We start from the raw sequence: 19,247 nt of genomic DNA on the forward strand, positions 1-19,247 counted from the left end.
GTAAGAAGTAATTGTCCAATGTTCTCTTAATAGCCATTTATTGCATTTGAAGGCTTTTTAGAAGGGATAGGTCGGTCTTCAGTAGTAGTCTCTTGCAGTATATGGCAGCTCGTTGGCAGTGCGTTAGCAACTATCAGGTTTGGAAATAGTAGGCATTTACTGCCATTTGATGTCATTAGAAGTTGTTGTCCGATATATCAATTCCAGTCGCTTAGTACACTTAACGTTTATTATTATTCGATCTTAAATAATGCCCAATTACACCATCTATCTCGTCGTAAATAGCATCTAGTGTCTTCTGATAAAAGTGGTTTTGAGGAGGTTATGTAATGTCATGAACACCTACAACATTTGATAGCTCCTTAGTAGATTTTAACCGATTCTAAAATAACACCCCCGTGCAATCTTTCGAATTTGATTAGCAAAGATGATTCGGTTTTGATATATTAACCAGTTATTCCAGCAGTGGTTGCCCTGCCCTCTAATAAAAGTTACTGATAACATTTGGACAGTGGTCTTCCGGGCTTGAAATAGTAGACATTTACCGCGATTTCAATTTTATTGAAAATGCTTGCAGAGTTCACAAGTATGTTAGCAGGGGTTGTCGAAACATTCGTTAGTTGTGCTTTCAAGCGTTGGCCTCTTACGACATTGAAAAGCTCATTAGAGGAGATTGTCCGGTAGCCATAATCGATTCTTCATGAACAAACCAAGAGTAAAAGGCCCCTTTATCCTTACTCATCATCATCAAAACATTAATTCACCTTATGAAGTACAAAGATTGGATGTCAATAATTGACATTCTCTTTAGGGCTGGTACGATAACTTAGCCAGAGGCATATTAAGTACTCCTTGCCTAAGGGTCCAGGCACCTGTAAATTTTTCAAAAAGCTATATTTTTCCATGACATAAAAGGACAATTGTAGGCGCGACAAGGTTGTAAATGCCCAAAACAATTGATCTTTCGAACGTAATTGTGTGGGAGTATGTGAGCACTGGAAACTTTACAAGCGTTTTTCGCGAAATTCGGAATTTTGAGAATTGCTATGCCTAGCAATGCCTAGATAGGTATTGGAATTAAATAATTTTTTTCCTCATTTTTCGATTTCAAGTTTGGACAAGTTACACAGTGCGTCGCATGTCGTCTTAAGTGACTAGCACCTCGCGAAAAAGGCTCAGGGGTTAATATTTTTCAGAAATAAATATATATTTTTTGGAATACACTTAATAGGATCGCCGAATATCATTACTAAGAAAATTGTGAAAAAAAACCTTCTTTTGAAAACTGCGGCAAGGCAACACTGCTCCTTACTCTTTGAGTAACTTATACTACAGCATGCATGTTAAAAATGAAAAACAAGTTTGCAGTTTCCGCTCCCGAGTAACAGACAAGGCTAATACGATCCGACGACTGTTAACGCCAACCAAATATATATAGGATACATTTTTGAGATCAAAGTATATTACGAACATTTTAATGCTTATAAAAATCCTCCTGGCTTACATATGAATATTTATGGACTAGATTTGTTTTTTTTTTTCGAATGAATTCTTATATACTATATAAACAATGTAAACAATAATTTGTAAATAAATAAGTAAATAAATGAAAAATTTAAAATCTGCCTGAATACGTTATATTATATGTTTTTAATTTTAATGTAGTTTTGTTTGATTTGCATTAAGTAATAAGTAATTCTTGTTTATGGATATTTAATCATGTTGCATTTTTTTTTTTTTTACTTTAGTTTTTATGTTATCTTTTCTTTTCTTCCTTTTTTCTTTTTTTAATAAATATTTTATAATATTTTGTTGTTGTTGCACATGTATATTCATATTAATGATTTTACTTTTTATTTATTTATTTATTTATTTTTTTTTTTTAAGGGTTGGCAGATGTTGTCTTTTGTTGTTGTTGTGTTATCGCTGTCGCTATTTCACTTTAGAGTACTTTAGACATCTAAGCTGGTCATGTGCGATAGCCCCCAATCATTATTAAACCAAATATTAAAGCTAGGCTACAAGCTGAATAAAATTTTTTTGTAACCGACGCTGACGATGTAACCGCTGAGGCAGAAGATTCACCTGAAATAAGAAAATACGTAAAAGGAAAGTAAAAGAAATTGGTGAAAAAAAGGAAACGATGAATATTGCAAGCATCTCTTTTAAGATATCTAACAATTTAAAGTTAAAATTAACGTAATTACTTTATTCTATTAATGTTCAAGGACGAAAGTTTCCAGCAAAGCATTTGGGAGAATGGGCAGAGTGTCGTGTACTGTGACATGAAACCATCACTAAGGAGTGCTTATCAATAATAATTGAATCAATTGCAACAAGACATGGACAGCATATGCCATAAGTGATTGTATCGCGAGTTTTGAGTATAAGAAAGTTCGTCCCTATGTAGCAAAATGAGTTCAGAAAATTTTAAAAAAATACAAAACGTTAAACAAAGGTTGGCCCTTAAAGAATTACTTAAGTAGTTATGCTGTAGTATTATATTTTACCCTTTATAGTACTATGTCTTGTATTTTGATGGTCAACCCAATCAGCTTATTACCCTATCTAGTTCAGATAACGTTTCTTTAACTACAGAATTCTAAACTACTTATGGCATGAATGTACAAAGTTTGCCCACATTTATGTAACATGTCGATTCGAAAGAATTTCGCAATTTCGTTTAACCGTTTGATGCCTCTCTACATATTTTTAGCCTACAGATTATAATTTTCAAGATATTTTAATGAAATTCGCTACATGGGTCTTAGCTGAAAAACTAATGCAATTGAATGTAGATTAGAGTAGATCAGGCAATTTTTACGACTACTCTCCATGTAACGTTCTTCATTGTAAAAGTCTTGATACGAAAGAAGGTTTCGCCTTTTAATACAACTTCACAAAAATCATTGACATGTACTATTTTGGAGTATTAAATGATCGGATGGAACATAAGTGCTTTATAGACGTTCTCAGATGGAAATAGATTTTGTTTAGCAATTTGGCACGCAAATTTAGTGTAATGTGTTTTGGCTATATGGGTCTAATATTTCGACTTTAACTGATGTAAGGGATTCTGACGAAACGTAGCAACACGGTGCGATTTCAAGCATCCTACAAGGTAAGTAAGTATCGAATGTATATTTAGTGTATTGTCTCCAAACCATATAGGTTTAATTTTCAGACATCACCAATAAATGCTTCTCATTGAAGAGCCTTCAGAGCAAGACGCTGTCATTTTTAGTATATTGTGATGGCGACAGGTTCCGAGTAACTAATTGGCGATATAGAAGGTCTCCGCGGTTTTTGGCCATTAGATTGTGTTGTTGCTTCTATATCGGACAACACTCGCCTGATTGTCTCAAACAAACATGTGCTTAAAAGGTGACATGTCAGCTTACGTTTTTTGTGCAGATAATTTTCTAATTCTTTGCTCGCGTAAAAAATTGATTTGAATATGAACGAAATATGAAGAAATACGCTATGCGATGCTTTTTTACTATAAAAATTGTAAAAACGTTACAAAGAAAAAAAGATTGTGAAGTGAAGTAAACGAAGAACCCAGGAGTGGTTTGCTTGATTCCGTGCCGGAAATTTCGATAGCAAAGACACACCTCGCAGTCACTGAAAACGGCAATGAAATTTCGCAACTGGTGGAGCAAGACCGGCACGCAAACTGTCCGGAAATAGCGGAGTCACTAAACATCAGCCACATGCCAATTTGGAATCATTTGAAAAGAGCAGCCAGTAAAAAGAAGCTCAATTACGCATTATTTGACATGTAAATTTAGCGGATCGCATAGTTTAATTTTCCGATAATATCACACATAAGAGGTTACTATGGAAATCAGATGTTACGACGATGATGATACGAGTGTTTCTCATGGAAAGCAAATTTCTACAAACGGTTACACTTCTTAGATCCCTCACCCATGTAAAGGTTCTCATGAATAGCAAACCATTATATGGCAAACGGGCGAAATTTTATGACAGCAATTGCTTGATAATAGCAATTTGATAGGCAAATTAATTGTAATAAATTCGAAAGTAATAGGACTACTACTTTTAAAAAGTAGTTTTCCATATGAAGTCTAAATATTGATATCTTATGACGAAGGTAGATCAAAAATCGTATTAGAAAAAGTGATGTAGGGTATTTAAATTGTCAGAATTGTTCGACTATAACATTGTAAATTGTTTATTTTATGAAATACGGAGTTTTTTTAACAGCTGAATAATGGGCGCATTGTAAGGTGGTGCGCAGTTTGCACACAAATATTCTCAAAATAAAATATTTACATTATATTTTGTCCCTTTTTACATGTTAAACAAAGTCGCACAGAGGTTTTTCTGTTTTCTTTATCCCGAATGTTATTCTTGTTAAGTAAATGACAGCAATTTCAACTGAAAGCTATACATCACCTTTGTGCAAAGAGGAAGTAAACATTCAACTGGTTTATGGTCACACACAGAAATCATTTCCCTTATTTCAATAATTTTGCAGTGAATTGGAAAACATTTGTAGTCAAGGATGAAGTGTATTTGTTAACTTTTAATCAACATAAAAACGGAAAAGCTAAATAATCTTTTAGTTATTTATTTCATCTTTTAATGTACATACATATACAACACCGGTATCCTTAAGTTTATCTACTTTGCATAATGTTTCAACCGTTTTCTAATTCATTAAACATGCGTTGATTTCATTTAAAGGTATAAACTAAATAAAAGCTGTAATAGTAATAATATTAGGTAAAGAATGGAAGGAATAAAAACGTAAATGAATAAAGGAAATAAAAACGAATAAATAGATCTTTTATCTCTTTTTCCATCTTTTTACAAAGCAATTAGTTTTCTATAATTATAATAATGTTCTGATGCAGAGTTTCTGAAATCAAACATTTTATTGGGGCCACAAATTGTCAGTGCAGCCCGATAATGAAATGCGTTATGCCTTATTTTGAAATCGTTGAATACGCTTAGAAGAAAATTTGTTTCTATTCTGAAACAGGTAAATTTATCATTTTACTGGCAAGAAATAATTGCTGGCGGTAGGTAATTACATTAGTAACCTTTTAATGTTGTGCTACAATCTCCCTTGTACATGAAACTTTTATATCTTGTAATAAACAAGCAAAAACTCTATAGTAGGGCACGACCCAACATTAAATATCCTACGCCATCTCCAGGCGTTCATACAATTATCGGATCCGAAGCATTTTCAATAGCGGTCGTCCTTGCGACAAAAAGCTTGACTGTACCAAATTTCGTCAAAATATATCGAAAATTGTAGCCAGTAGGTTGGACACCAGAAAATAAGATAGACAGACGGACAGAACGGTTTAGATTGATTGAGAATGAATTTCATTGCATTAACTTGCTTGTTGGGGAATCACTTTCTTGATCGACCGGTACAATAAAAGATTGGTCTATTCCAAATTTTTCTGGACATTGCGTTCATAAAATGATCGGATCCGAAGCATTTTCAATAGCGTTCGTCCTTGCGACAAAAAGCTTGACTGTACCAAATTCCGTCAAAATATCTCGAAAATTGTAGCCAGTAGGTTGGACACCAGAAAATGAGTTAGACAGACGGACAGAACAGTTTAGATTGATTCAGAATGAATTTCATTGCATTAACTTGCTCATTGGGGAATCACTTTTTAGACCGACCGGTACAATAAAAGATAGGTCTATTCCAAATTTTTCTGGACATTGCATACATCCACACGAAGTCAATACATCGTTGTACCGTTAAAAAAAAGGCTATTTAATAGGGGGTAAGAAAAATAAACAATAGTTGCTTTCAATTCAATTTTTGATCGAAAAGTTTGTCCAGTAAAGTAGAATTTATAACGAAAGCAGTAGACCTAAATAGAGGTGAGGAAGATCAGTTCCTCAACAAATTAAACTAGATTGTCAAGAACCAAATTAATATCCGGAAGGAAGTCATAGTTAAGCGCAAAGTGAATATTGAACCTATGACGAAATGGATGAAGTGATTACGCCGAATTTCAATTGCACAATGACATATAGAGATCCATCACAAACGGCACAAGTACTGCGACAGATTTCCTTGAAATGACGGGTGGATATATGTTTCCAGGCATTACATCCTTCAAACAAACGCTACTTATAAAATTTATCTTTTGCAACCTGGAAATCAGAACATACGATAAAATGGCAGTTGTATTAAATTAGGTTACTGTGTCTTAGGATATGGCACGAAAAATCGACAGCCACGTTAAATAGGTTATTGTGCCTTAGGATATCATATAGTATATATAATAAATCGACATCTATATTAAGCTAGGCCACGTTAACTAGGTTACTGTGCCTTAGGATATCATACAGTACGTACAATAAATCGACAGCTGTGTTAAATTAAGTTAGGTTAGGTTGTTATTCAGCGATTATCATTCGTAGCACGAAAACCAGTACATATGATAAATCGACGCGTGGGTTGTTACTTTATTGTAGTCCGTCCTCTAAAGTGTAAAAGCGTTTCGCTAAATCATTATTCCAGAACAAATTCGAGCCAGAAGTTCAAGATACAAATGTTCGAAAAGTTTGGAAAGTCTGCCCCATCGCCCTCTCACGCTGCATACTGCTTTCTACAAAGTTGAGAACACAAAATTCAATCTCAACGAATTTTTATTTTTGTCAATGTAAGTAAGAGATAACCTATTATAAAGAGTGGACGGACATATGAGAATGGTGAAATTGATTTTATATGTATCCCAAGGGATATCTAATACGTATTTCTAAGTAAAACAAACAAATCTCGTATGCTGTCATTCTTCTGTGATAATTGTGAAACGGCGTGTGAATCGAAGGTTTATAAAATCCTTCATATAACTTCTACAGATTTATTGGTTCGAAGAGTGAATTGAATTGAGAAACACTGTTTTAATGTACAGTTGTAAGCTTTAAAGCTTTTAACTTTTTACTAAAGCTTTTGACCTAAAAAAATCAAATAAAAAAAAAAAAGTACAAAAATAAGTTTTAAGATATTCAAGTTTCCTTTTTTTTTTCCTTTTCGAGATTTATTTTATACGCTTTGCAAAAAAAAAAAAAAAAAAAAATTGGGAGAACATTCTCCATATTTTAATGAGTGAACTGATATGCTATGGTATTTATTTCTTCTTTTAATTCTGTGCAATATTTTAACTTTTTTCTTTTCGAAATCATTTAGAATACGTTTGCCTTAATTACACTTATATTAGATAAGCTGGATGCACTGAAAATCCGTATATAAACGAACGAATTAAAAAGATTAAGAAATTAAATTTATCATTTTACTTACAATCACAACACTGTTGCTTTTTCTAAAAGACTAATGGACGAAATACATAATTTATACTCGCCCTAGACAGAGCCCAAGGCATCGCCTTGGGTTCAATAAAAATTGGACAATTAGCTAGATTTATTGTAACGAAATGCAAAGGGCTTTATACCCATAAAGTTATAAATCTTAAAGAGGAACATACATTTTTTTATACTGAATTAATAGATGCTTTGGATTTCCGACAAAGAAAGAAGAAAAAAAGGCGATTATCTGACTTAGTGGGTGTTCAAGTGCTATAAAAGCCGTCTTTAAAGCTTCAAATATCTGTAATACGGTTACATGATTTATGTTTAGAAAGTCGACTTTTTCAACCATTCATTCAAAATTTTGATTCTCCCATAACAGCCTTTTTATGTTATCTTTGGACACTTTAAGGAGGATTTAAGTAAAAATAGTAAAAACAGAAGATTATATCAAGCCTTTTAAGCAAATCTTGCATATTTATCGTCCCTAAACAACTTTAGACTAATTAAATTTTTAATATTAGACTAACCCCTCAAAAGCCGTCGATTTTTCCAATTATTTCCTATTTATACCTTACTCCACTTGTGAGATAAGAGTACAGTAAGTAAGTTTGTGAGGATGTATGTAACAATCGTGAGCTTTTATTATATCGAACGATTTAAGATTGTCCATTCCCCCTTTCAGTTTTGTATCAAACTTACGATATTGATAATGGTCCAGATTGGATAACTTTTTCGGCCACTTCCTCTAAAAAGCCTTGTTCTGAACACTTATGGTTATGTGAATAATTGCAGGGTTTTATAGGGTATTTAATGGTAGCTAGTGGTCGACTATAGTGTTGACGACAATGCGTCGGATTTGGGATCTTTGCGAACCTAACTTATACAGGGAACGCCAGCACTTCCTATTGAACGTTCTCGGACGAATATCAATCTTCAAAATCTGACGGTATTAAGTGATATCCGCCAATTTTCTTTCTCTCGCTAAGTAACTTTAATTTCTCAAAATTAGGATTATTTGCCTTAAATACATATATATATTTTATTTTATATTGCAATAATTAAAAAATTGTAAATCTTTTCAATAAATTTATAAAACCTTAGTATTGCTTTATAAGCAATTTTCTCTTTTATCTTTTGCTTACCATGTTTTTCTTGCAGTTAACATACAAGATAAAAAAAAAGACGAAAAAACACTCACCATTTATAACATTTAGTGTTACAGTCACACTGGGACTATTTGACGGACTACACGTGTAATTGCCGGTATCACGTTTTTTCGCTGATTCAATGATTAATGAACCGATCTGTTGTTGTTATAGTTGTTATTTACCATATTTGATGCCAGCATAGTTGAGTGTAAAAAGACAAGCATGTGAATGAGAGAAAAAAAAGAGATAAAAAATATAAATTTAATATAAAATCATTGAATATTTTTTTTGGTTAATGCAAAATATAATATGATATATCTGAAACCAATTAAGTACAACAACATGTTCGCAGACCCTATGATATCTTTTTTCCTACTATCACATTGTCATGCAGAGTATATTAGGTTTGTGCGGATTTATGTAACACCACCAATCATCTTTTATTATATCGATCGATTTAATGTTGTCTGTCCGTTTGTCCATCTTGCATTCTTATGCTGAACTTATACCTCTTAATTTTTGGGGTATTTTTCTGATATTTTGTACCTCGACGCATGTTGCTAAAGGACGAATGCTCCGGATCGCACCGCTTTCTTGGCAACATCGCGTATAACGCTTTATTTTAAAAAATCGTTATATGACTAACTGCAGGTTGGCTTAGGATAAGGTTTAATAGTGGTCTTTGACCGATAGAAATGTTTAATTTGTGGAATTGAAATCTTTGCGCACCTAGGTAGCTCGGCAAACGTCAGCATTCCCTATGAACGTCCTTACATGAATATTAATTTATAAGCCTTACAGGGCGATCATGTAAGGGCCTTCGTTTTAACGTCCTTGTTTTTTTCGTATTCCCGCCAATCATGATCAGGATTGTTTAAAAAATCATTACAAAATTATTAAATCGAATTATTAAGTAATTATTCGCCTGAGTATGCCGAGTAACTAAGACTCGCGACTACCAAGTCATACCGATCCATTCAAAATCTTGTTTGTCGGTTGTCTGTCAACCTATAGGCTATCATTTTTGAAATATTCACACAAAATTTGCCATATTGATAAGTCTTGGTTCACGGACGATTGGGCCGTAACATTTTTACGACCACTCGCTATATAACGCTTAACTAAAAAAGTTTTTAGATGCGGGAAAAAGATTCAATTTTTAATATTTCTTCAGAAAAATCTGTAAAGAACCAATATCTTGGCCCAGAAAGTAAATGTAGAAAATTTGGAACGCAAGGGAACTTTTTTTTGCGCTATCTTCCTATATGCTGTAGTGCTGTTGCTTCGAAAAGACCATAACAAAAAAAGCTAATGTTCTATTTTTTATTATTAAAAATGGGTCCTTAATAGCCATTTCACGAAAAAATTTCTTGTTCAAAATTTGGACCATGAGATCTGTTTCTTTAAAAACCATCTGATACAAAGGCCCCCAGGAAAGGTAAGCTTTTAAGTGACAATAATATCTAATTTTTAATTCTTTAGGCAAAAAAAAATTGATTTTTACTAAGGATGAAATACGTCCATCCACATCCCTCCCATACAAGCGCTTCGTTGCAAAGTATGCCTTTAAATTTTTTGTGAAACTAATGGGATAATTGTATTAAGTGAAATGGTATGTAGGATATTTAAAGCCCAACTTTGCCCGACTATTGTTTTTTTTTACTTATTTAAATTGCATTTCTATTTTATTCATAAAAATTTTTGCGTTTTCACGGCATTCATTTCATTTTTGTGGATCTTTTGTTCGGAAAAGACTTTATAACTAATTTTAAATGCTTTTTCCTGTTCCCTTAAGTATCCTTGTGGTAAGTGAAATATGAAATGTAAAGTAATCTGTTTATTATATGCTGTGTTTTCAGTTAACTAATGAATTTGCTACAGTTAAACAGCCTAGGGAAAAAATTTCTATGAAATCTTGTAGTCGGTATCTATGGCACATTCTAAATTACAATTCCATACCTATTTGCTGGAATATTTTAAGCTAGTTTTTGTCTACAACTTTTAATTGGTCTTTAGATATATTGTTAGTGCTAAATTTTAGGTAAATAATCTATTGGATATAAGAAATTTTGATTTGTTAAGGAAGTTAATGCTATATCTTTGTTGCTTTGTTGATCAGCTTTGCCTGTAAGTTATCAAATGTGTGCAGTAATTTCCATTACAAGTGCGTCTAACACTCTCGACAGTTTTGAAACTCAATTTAGCTGTGGATTAAGTAATTCCACGATAGACCTTTTAGTCCTTTTATGGCGATTAAGCACATCTTCTCGGTAATGGAAGGGCTGTCATTCATTTATACTGGAGCTGTCTTGCTTACAGGCATGGACGCACCTTTGGGTGATCGTTTGTCGATCGACTATCAAAAAGAAAACTAACAGCGATCTTCTGCCTTACGTTAGATTTAGATCTAAAAATTTTTCTTAACCTCTTAAATCCTCGGATCAAATTTGAAGTCAATTGTTGTAAATGTGCTACTCGCAATTAATAAGAAGACGGATTAGATAAATATTATCTTCAGTTGCTCAACTATCTTGGTGGAGGTGCTGCCGAGTTGTATAAGAATATACAACATGTTCAACTTGCCAACCGCGATATATGATCGCTATATCAAGTGAATGCATTCTTATCGCATTTTTCAATGAAATATCATAAATGACTTTGTGATGAAACGTGACAAAAGCTGAAAACAATTTCCATTATACTACCTTGGGAGACGAGGATGCCATATATAGATATGAAAAAGGAATCTGAGAGTAGATTTGCTTAACGTACAATAGTATTAGTGGTATATTTGTTGCCCTCTATACAACAATTCGCAGCCCAAATGCAATTCGTTTTTCGTATACGGATAAAAGCAATTATGCAAATGATGACTAAAAAACATGCGTTTGTCCAGATGTTTTGGGAAAGTGCAGCCAAGTTTGAAATGATAATTCTATAAAGTTTTTTTTCGAATCCTTTACTCGAACTACATACCGCGTGTGATAAAACACCACAATTAGTATTTATGTGTCGATTGAAATACTCGGACAGATATGAATAAACAAATTTATTTCTTATTAATCGTGCTAAATCGAGTCGGATGTGCTTTTTCTACAGTCTGCTGAAATTTTTGATATCAGGTTAAACTATATAAACCTGCTAACTAACATTTATCTATTTGTACGAATTGTGTCAAAGTTCGCTAGCTTAGATCTCGGTACGGTAACGCGTACGGTACGCGAATGCTCGGAGTGATAAAAACATAACATTTATCGATCGAGGACGCATTCATTAATTCGCAGCCTAATCTTTCTCTTGCCCCCGCTTCTCTCTGATTACTACCGGTTTACCAGAATAGGTGACATCCTCTGAATGATTTATTTATGCATACGTTGGTCGACTCATAGTTTCTCAAATTCGAAAATTTGAGAGAGAAGAGAGCCGCTGTTTTAAAAGCGAATGCAATCTGTAGTTAAAAACCGAACATTTGTTTTGATTTCATATAATAATTTCTTCAATACTTATGACTTTCGCTGTATGAACATAATGTACTCTGCGTAAATGGTTTCTAATATTCGCCTTAAGCTGGATTTAATTTTTAATTTTTTTTTTTCTCACTGCTTATATGGTCTGCTGCGGTTATCCTATTTCAACCGTTGTACTTGTAAACAATTTACCCTTGGATGAGTTTGAGGAGGATAAGAAAAAGACTTTGGGAAAAATGTAATATTTTAATTTTTTAAATGGCTCTGTTGTTACCGCTCTTGTTATTGTCATTGTTGTTGTTATTGTTGTCGTTTATGTGTAAACTTCCCAAAACAAAAAAAAAAAGAAGAAAGGCAATATGCTTGACATATTTCGGTTGAATGTTTGTGGTCACGAGTGGTAATTAAATGTTGAAAAGTTATAAAATGAAAAAAAAAAACAAAAAAAAAAAAAAATTTAAAAAAAATTAAAACTTTCTTTGTTGAGAGAATAATAAGCGCAAAAATTTTCAAATTAAAATATAATGCTTGCGGCCATTTGCGACCTTCACATTGCTTACTGTGTTACAATGTAATTTTATTAAAAAAAATTTTAAAGTAAATTCGTTTACCGTACTATGAGCGTCACTTTCAAATTCGGATATATTGCGGTCAAGTGTAGTTTTATGACGCTTGGAATCAGCAGCCAATTGGTCGATGCCATGATACCACATAATAAACGTGGGCGGCTCTAAAGCACCCCGTACTATACAGCGTAAAATTACAGTGCTGCCAGCTTTAACATAACGATCGGGATCGCCGAGAATTTCAGTACGAGGAACTGCAAAGAGAATTTAAACAAAAAATTATTTCAATCAATCTAAGGTTCAAAGTAAAATAAAAAGTCAATGAATTTATATCCTATGTTAGCAAAAAGAAAGAAATTAAATGTTTTATTAACCTTATCTAGGTTATGTTGTGAGCGAAATTTGCCATATAAACACTTATATACAAATTGTAAATTTTATCGCACTAACATAACAGCTAAAGTGTTGTTTATTCGCTTTTGTCAGAAGAGTGCTTTACCAAAGCGACAGATTTTAATGGAAAATTAGTTAAGGCCAATTTTTCTTTCCGTATAGAGGCATGTTTTCTTACTTCATTTCGACCATTAGAATAGAGATGCAGCCCTATATGTATATATAATAGATTACACTATATATATGTGCAATATAGACTCGTAAAATACCCTTAAACAGTGAACAGCTGACAGTTGACAGCGACAAGTTGACAGTGAACAATTTAAAGAAAAGCAAACGAATGAACGTGACAGAAAGACAAAGAGAAGCAAACGCAACCGTTAAGTGGCCGTGGTCGAATCAAGTTATCAAGTCGTGCAATCGGGCATCTATACTTATGTTAAACATTTCCTTATTTTTATTATGATTATCTATTTAATTTTTCTTGAAATCGAATTACGCTCACTTTCACTAAACGTCAGCATTTAGTATCTTTATCTTACACTTAAATTATAATGTGAGCTATATAATTACGCTTTACGTACGCATGTTGGGCACGAAAAGAGATGTGAGATAAATTTTTCAGTTCCATGCCACAGAGAGAGTGGGAAAAGTGACTTATACAAAGCCCGTAAAACATTTTCAAATCTGGCGAAATTGTTCAAAGTCAATTCCGGGAATCGCACGTGAGCTGGTTCTTGCAGTAAGCAGTTAAAGGTTTCTATTTAAGTTTCGTAGCTTTTCTATGTTAGATAGTGTAATAAATTAATCCTCTTTAAAGCTGTGAAAGGTAAGCTGTGTAAAGGTACATCGAATCTCTTGACAAGAAAATACAATAAAAGTTGGTTTTTACAATAATATTAGATAGGTCGAGCACATCATCATTGCGAGGCAGGAAGATGGCCAATTTGTCAGCTTCGAAATCAAATAAAAACGCACAAATTTATTATCGCATCGCTAGTTTAATCACAAAACATTGTCATGAATGCTTCCAACCTCCTAAAAAGGTGTTGACAGATGGGAAGTTATTAAAAAAACGAATGAGTGATGAGGGATTAATGAAGTGAAAAGCGTTGAAGACTCCTGATTGCTCAAGCGCATCGCCAAATGGAATGATTTATTCCAAGATCTGTTAAATATCGACGAGGCTCGGGTGTACTGCGATCCCCCACAAACTCTATATTGAGCAAGCGAACAGAGGATTCTCTGTCAATCACCGTCAGAAATAAAATGAAAATAAACTATTTATAGTTCTGAAGTAAAAATGCACGCTCATGTTATTAAGTAAAAGGTAGACCCGTAATTTTGAAACAGGCAAACCAATATTAACTTTTGGAAAAAAAAAACCAATTCGAGCAAATAATATGATTCATTTTTTACATGTACATAAAGTGATATATCACATCTTTCATAACTTCATAATAACCATCTTTCTGTAGCTTTTTCGAGATAATCAAATACACTTTCATATTTATTGATATAAAAAATTGTACGTTGTTGCCGTTTTTTAATTATTGAAAAAGTCTGTTCGAGTTTTAAATGCAAGCATGAAATCAATGCAATAAAATTCAAGGCCTACTTATCTTTACTCTTTCCATAGCATAGCAACTACTAGGAAGGTATACCACGCATTGCCCTTTTTTTTCATATTCGCTTATACTTATTGTTATGTTGTACTGGCGCTCATTTTTAATTCAGTTTCAATTTTAAATTGAAAACCTGTGCGATTTAATTCAATTATTTATTCACTGTAATTATATTGTAAAAAGGCAGAAAAAAGAAAAAAAAAAGATGGAGCCATAAAATAAAAACAAGAATTCAAGATAAAAAGCAGAAAAGAGAATGCAACTGAATTGCGTGATTGCATTTACGCGCCCAAATACGTTCTTTGGATGGCAACCTACAGTACTTTCCCTATAGAAGAACCGCATATGGAATCAAATCTCCTTTCAAACCCAATTTATAATCAATCGAACGAATGCCTTTGCACTACAGCGATAAATCAAAGCAGCAGAAGCAGAATAATAATATCACATCACTCAATAAGTCTCCGGTCTGACACATATCTAATCTCTAGCATTTACATAACACTTTCAAATTGTTTTCAATTTTAAGCATAGCAATTAACCCAACGCTACCGTCTTTAGACTGACTTTAAATTGCCTTGGAAAATATTTCGACTCAATAATTGATCAATATATGGTCTAAAGTTCAAATTACAATTCTTCGTCCTTTCATTTTGAATCTGAATTACTGAGCATTTGTAATTGTATTTTACATCAATTTTTTCATAAAAGTGGGTGACGGTCGCAATTCTTAGCTTCACACGAAATTATTTATGATTTAATTCTATGGAGTTTTCAATAGCAGCCGTTCGTTGATAATCATATTATTGACATTTCTGTTTAGGATATTACATAAGATGTCGGTTGATTCTTCGTGTCACACACAAGAAAGATCTCTAAACTCAACAATCAAATGATTTTCTTTACCTATCAGTACACTTCCACATTTTAATCAGACTAATTGTACTGAAAAGACCGAAAAAAAGGAAGAAAATGTAATGAAAAGAAGAATTCAATATGAAAATGTACAAAAGTAATAGAATCCCGATTATCATTTTCTTACAAATATCATGTGCGATTTGTAGTGAGAGAGCGATTTTTAAAATCATACTTGTAGAAAGCTGGACAACAAACTTAAGTTTAATCTAAGCTTTTAAGACCGATTGCAAGATAAAACGAAGATCGATTCTTCCGACATATATTTTGTCATATAAAAAGTAATTTAAAATTTGGCGACACCTACGTGGAAGATACGATTAACGTTATTTGACATATTTCGTCCTATATTTATATTATATACGCGCTAAGTTGCGACTGCTTGTTATTTCCACCATAACCATCTTGTACGTAGAGCAGACATTCTCTGAGTAATTGGGTATAAAAAATAATAATAATAATAATAATAATAGAAAACAAAACAATTGAAAAGACTGTAGTGGGACACAACGTATCGTTAAATAATGTACACGATCTTACAACGATCCGTATATCATCCTTTTTAAAATAAGGCATAATAAGAGAACCGGTCAAAAAACTAGTTCCACGCGAAACATTTTCATTAGTCTTTGGGCTAAGATATGCCAATCTACCTTGTATCAAATTGGGGCCTGTAGGTTGAACATAAGAAAACTAGACAGAGAGACGGGCAGATAAGCTTAAACCGATTTAAAATGGGTGGTGGAAAAGATGGTGTTATCTCAAATCTTTCTCGTTATTAGCAAATTCGTACAAGCTTAATATTCTCTTATACCACAGTGGAACATTTCATTGATTTTTTGAGCACGAACTTGTCGTGAGATGAAGCTGTCACTTTGCCAAAGTAAAACGTCAACCAAAAGGATTAAAAACGTAAAGCTGCGTTTTCATGTCTAACCTTAATCTAATGCCCATGTCTTCAGCGAAAAAGACATTAGATTCTCCGCTTTTTATTCATTCTAAGGAACATGGTGAACATAGGCGTTAAATAATGTTGTAACTATATGACCAGTGCACGAACGGATTGTAAGATTAAAATGCGGGGAGTTTCATATCCCCGGGAATTGTTTAATGGCTTAGACGGCTATATAATCAAAGTCAGTTGGAAGTACATTTAGCTAACATGAGACGGCATAGAGTGTTTAAATGAAAAATTTTTCCATTTGCGAACTAGACGTACAGCCTTTTCGATCTTCTAGATGTTTGGGGATCTCCTTGCTACGATTTTGATTGTTAACAAAATTTCTTATTCCTTTACTTTACAAATTTTACGCCAATTTTTTCCATCAACCACCCAATTTCAATAATTCCAGTAATATATTCCGCATTCCACGATGCGCTCTGACGTATACGTGCACGAATGTATGTGCGATTGTACGGATTTGTTTACAATAAATTGATTTAGAAAATTTATTCTTCAAAAAGCACTTACGTTACATAAAAACAATTATTGGCGTTACAATGTTAAGTGTCTTGTTATACCGCCTTGCGCGCTATAATTCTTTTCTACATTAGCATAAATTCATTTACATTCTTTATAACAATATGCAAACAAAGGAAAAGAAAAGGTCAACAAAAATTTAAAGTGCTGCTATATTCTGTGTGGAAAGTGTTAATAGTTATCAGGATTTTTAAAACTTAACAATTACCCAAAATTGCAAAAAGTAGGAGGAGGATTGTTAAAGAAGAAAAATTACTTATTCGCATCGCAAGTAAAAGGTTTTTTTCGAATCGGTTCAAAAACGTATTCACTGTCCTTGCACGAGAGATAAGCCGTAAGTTGAAATTTTTATTCGAAACGGTTTAAAAACTTGCTTGCTAACTGTAGCTATGTCAGCTACTGATAAGTTCGATCATTTCAAAATTTTAAGTCGTTTGTTTGACCTAACGCCAATCAAATCTACCGCTAAAATCTCAAGAGCTCAAGAACTCCTATTATACAATTTTAGATTTTAGACGCTTAACTCTAAAGATAAAACTTACTACCAACCTACCAGATCAAGACTTCAACCGATTTAGATTTGCATTTGTTGGTAGAACCTACAGACACCGATAATAATAGAACGTAATGTCAATTAAAGGACGATTTCACTTTATTATAAAAAATGAACACAACCCCAAAATTTGCTACAAAGCAATTTGAAGTTAGAGCATTAAAGAGAATGGAAATTTTTGGCACCTCCATATGTTGGCTATAGAGATCACACGGACTGGATCGTAATGCCAGGAAAAAGAAGATTTTTATCGATTATGGAAAACGAACATAACCTCAATATTTACTTATGAATAATTTTATATTTCAACAGCTATTTATCGATCTTAGCGACTGAACATAATTTTCTCGAAAGATCGAACAAAATGTGAATCAAATCAAAAGTTAAATCGATCTCTATTGGTGTTCTTGTGAATCAACTGTATAAAAAATAATCGGATATAATGCCAGTTAAATGAAGATATTTGTCGGTTATAGAAAGCGAACATAACCTCAATATTTCCTTTGATTATCTCAGCAACTGAATAAAATCGTCTCTAAAGACTTTAATCGATCTATACCGGAATTCTTGTAAATCAACTGTACATAAATAACCGGATCTCAAGCGTGTTAAATAGAGATTTTATTTGAGTATAGAAACTGAACACAACCTCGATATTTTCTAATGAATATTATTGTATTTCAATCGCTAGTTGTCAATCGCAGCAACTGAATATAATCATATCTAAAGATCAGATCATAATTTCATCCAAATTAAGGCTTAAATTGGCCTGGATTGGCATTTCTGTAGCTCAACGAGAGAGCTCGCGCATATAATCGGTCGTGAAGTCAATTCATCAATTAAGGAAAATGGACATTGAATAGGCGGCGACTTCAGACATTTATCTTTTCTCTGTCAATGCTAAAGAAATCAAGATTTTAATCCACGGGCATTACTTTTCTATATATCAACCATAGAGATGGCACATAGCCTCAACATAGACCTATCAATAGTTTCGGACTTTAAGCTGTACTTAGCGATAACGAACATTATACATAACCGTCGTCAAAAATCGAAGATAATCCTAGCGAACCGAAACGTTCGATTGACTAGATTGGAAATTCTTTGAGTTGACTTTAAAATTGGAATATAACCACAACATTGATACACCGATTGTTTTTGCTTATTGATGAAAAAGCTTCCAGATGATGAAGAAGCTTAATATTCATTCCCAAGTTAAGCATTTTTTTTTTTTTTTTTGTTTAAATAATTTAACTCAATTCAACTCATTAGTGATATGAATATAAATTTTATCTAATTTTATAATATTTCGATTGCTTCTAAATTCAGATTTGATTTATTCATTTCGTACCGCGATGTAAAATTATCAGTTAATTTTCTATTCATGTACTTTAGTATCAAAACAGCAGTGAAACAATTTTGATGATTTTCCTTACTCTGTACTGTAAATGTATTATCCTGTTAGCAATTTGATTTAAACAAAAATTGAAAATAAAAAATGGAACTCATTTGCATAATATACTAGAGAATACCTTTATGTATGTGCTCATGAATATCTTTTCATAACAAGAAGGTTGTTCAACATAAGTATAAACATTTGCAATCACTGCCGTTACTTATGTCATCACATTATTCCTTCAAGTTAATGTTATGTATAAAATTAATAAAAATACGTTACTGGAGCATTTATTTATTTTTTTTTTTTTTTAACGAAAAAACAAAACACAATTTTGCTTCAATTTTCTTCATTACTTTATAGATAGCGCGACATTATTGTATGTGCGTG

The 19,247-nt window shown here is 32.8% G+C and overlaps 1 protein-coding gene across 1 annotated transcript in view; it reads right to left on the minus strand.

The window, feature by feature from the left end:
• Positions 1 to 1,852: 1,852 nt before the first annotated feature.
• Positions 1,853 to 19,247, minus strand: part of LOC119639859 (fibroblast growth factor receptor-like 1) — an 87,313-nt gene continuing 69,918 nt past the window's right edge. The window contains exons 5-7 of the mRNA XM_038037539.1: positions 12,541 to 12,749; positions 8,513 to 8,618; positions 1,853 to 2,085 (exon numbers count right to left, since the gene is read on the minus strand). Of these exons, the coding sequence (XP_037893467.1) occupies positions 1,970 to 2,085; positions 8,513 to 8,618; positions 12,541 to 12,749 (431 nt within the window). The 3' untranslated portion in view covers positions 1,853 to 1,969. The remainder of the gene's footprint in view (positions 2,086 to 8,512; positions 8,619 to 12,540; positions 12,750 to 19,247) is intronic.

Source organism: Glossina fuscipes, unplaced genomic scaffold, assembly GCF_014805625.2.
Source record: "Glossina fuscipes isolate IAEA_lab_2018 unplaced genomic scaffold, Yale_Gfus_2 114, whole genome shotgun sequence".
Lineage (NCBI taxonomy): Eukaryota > Metazoa > Arthropoda > Insecta > Diptera > Glossinidae > Glossina > Glossina fuscipes.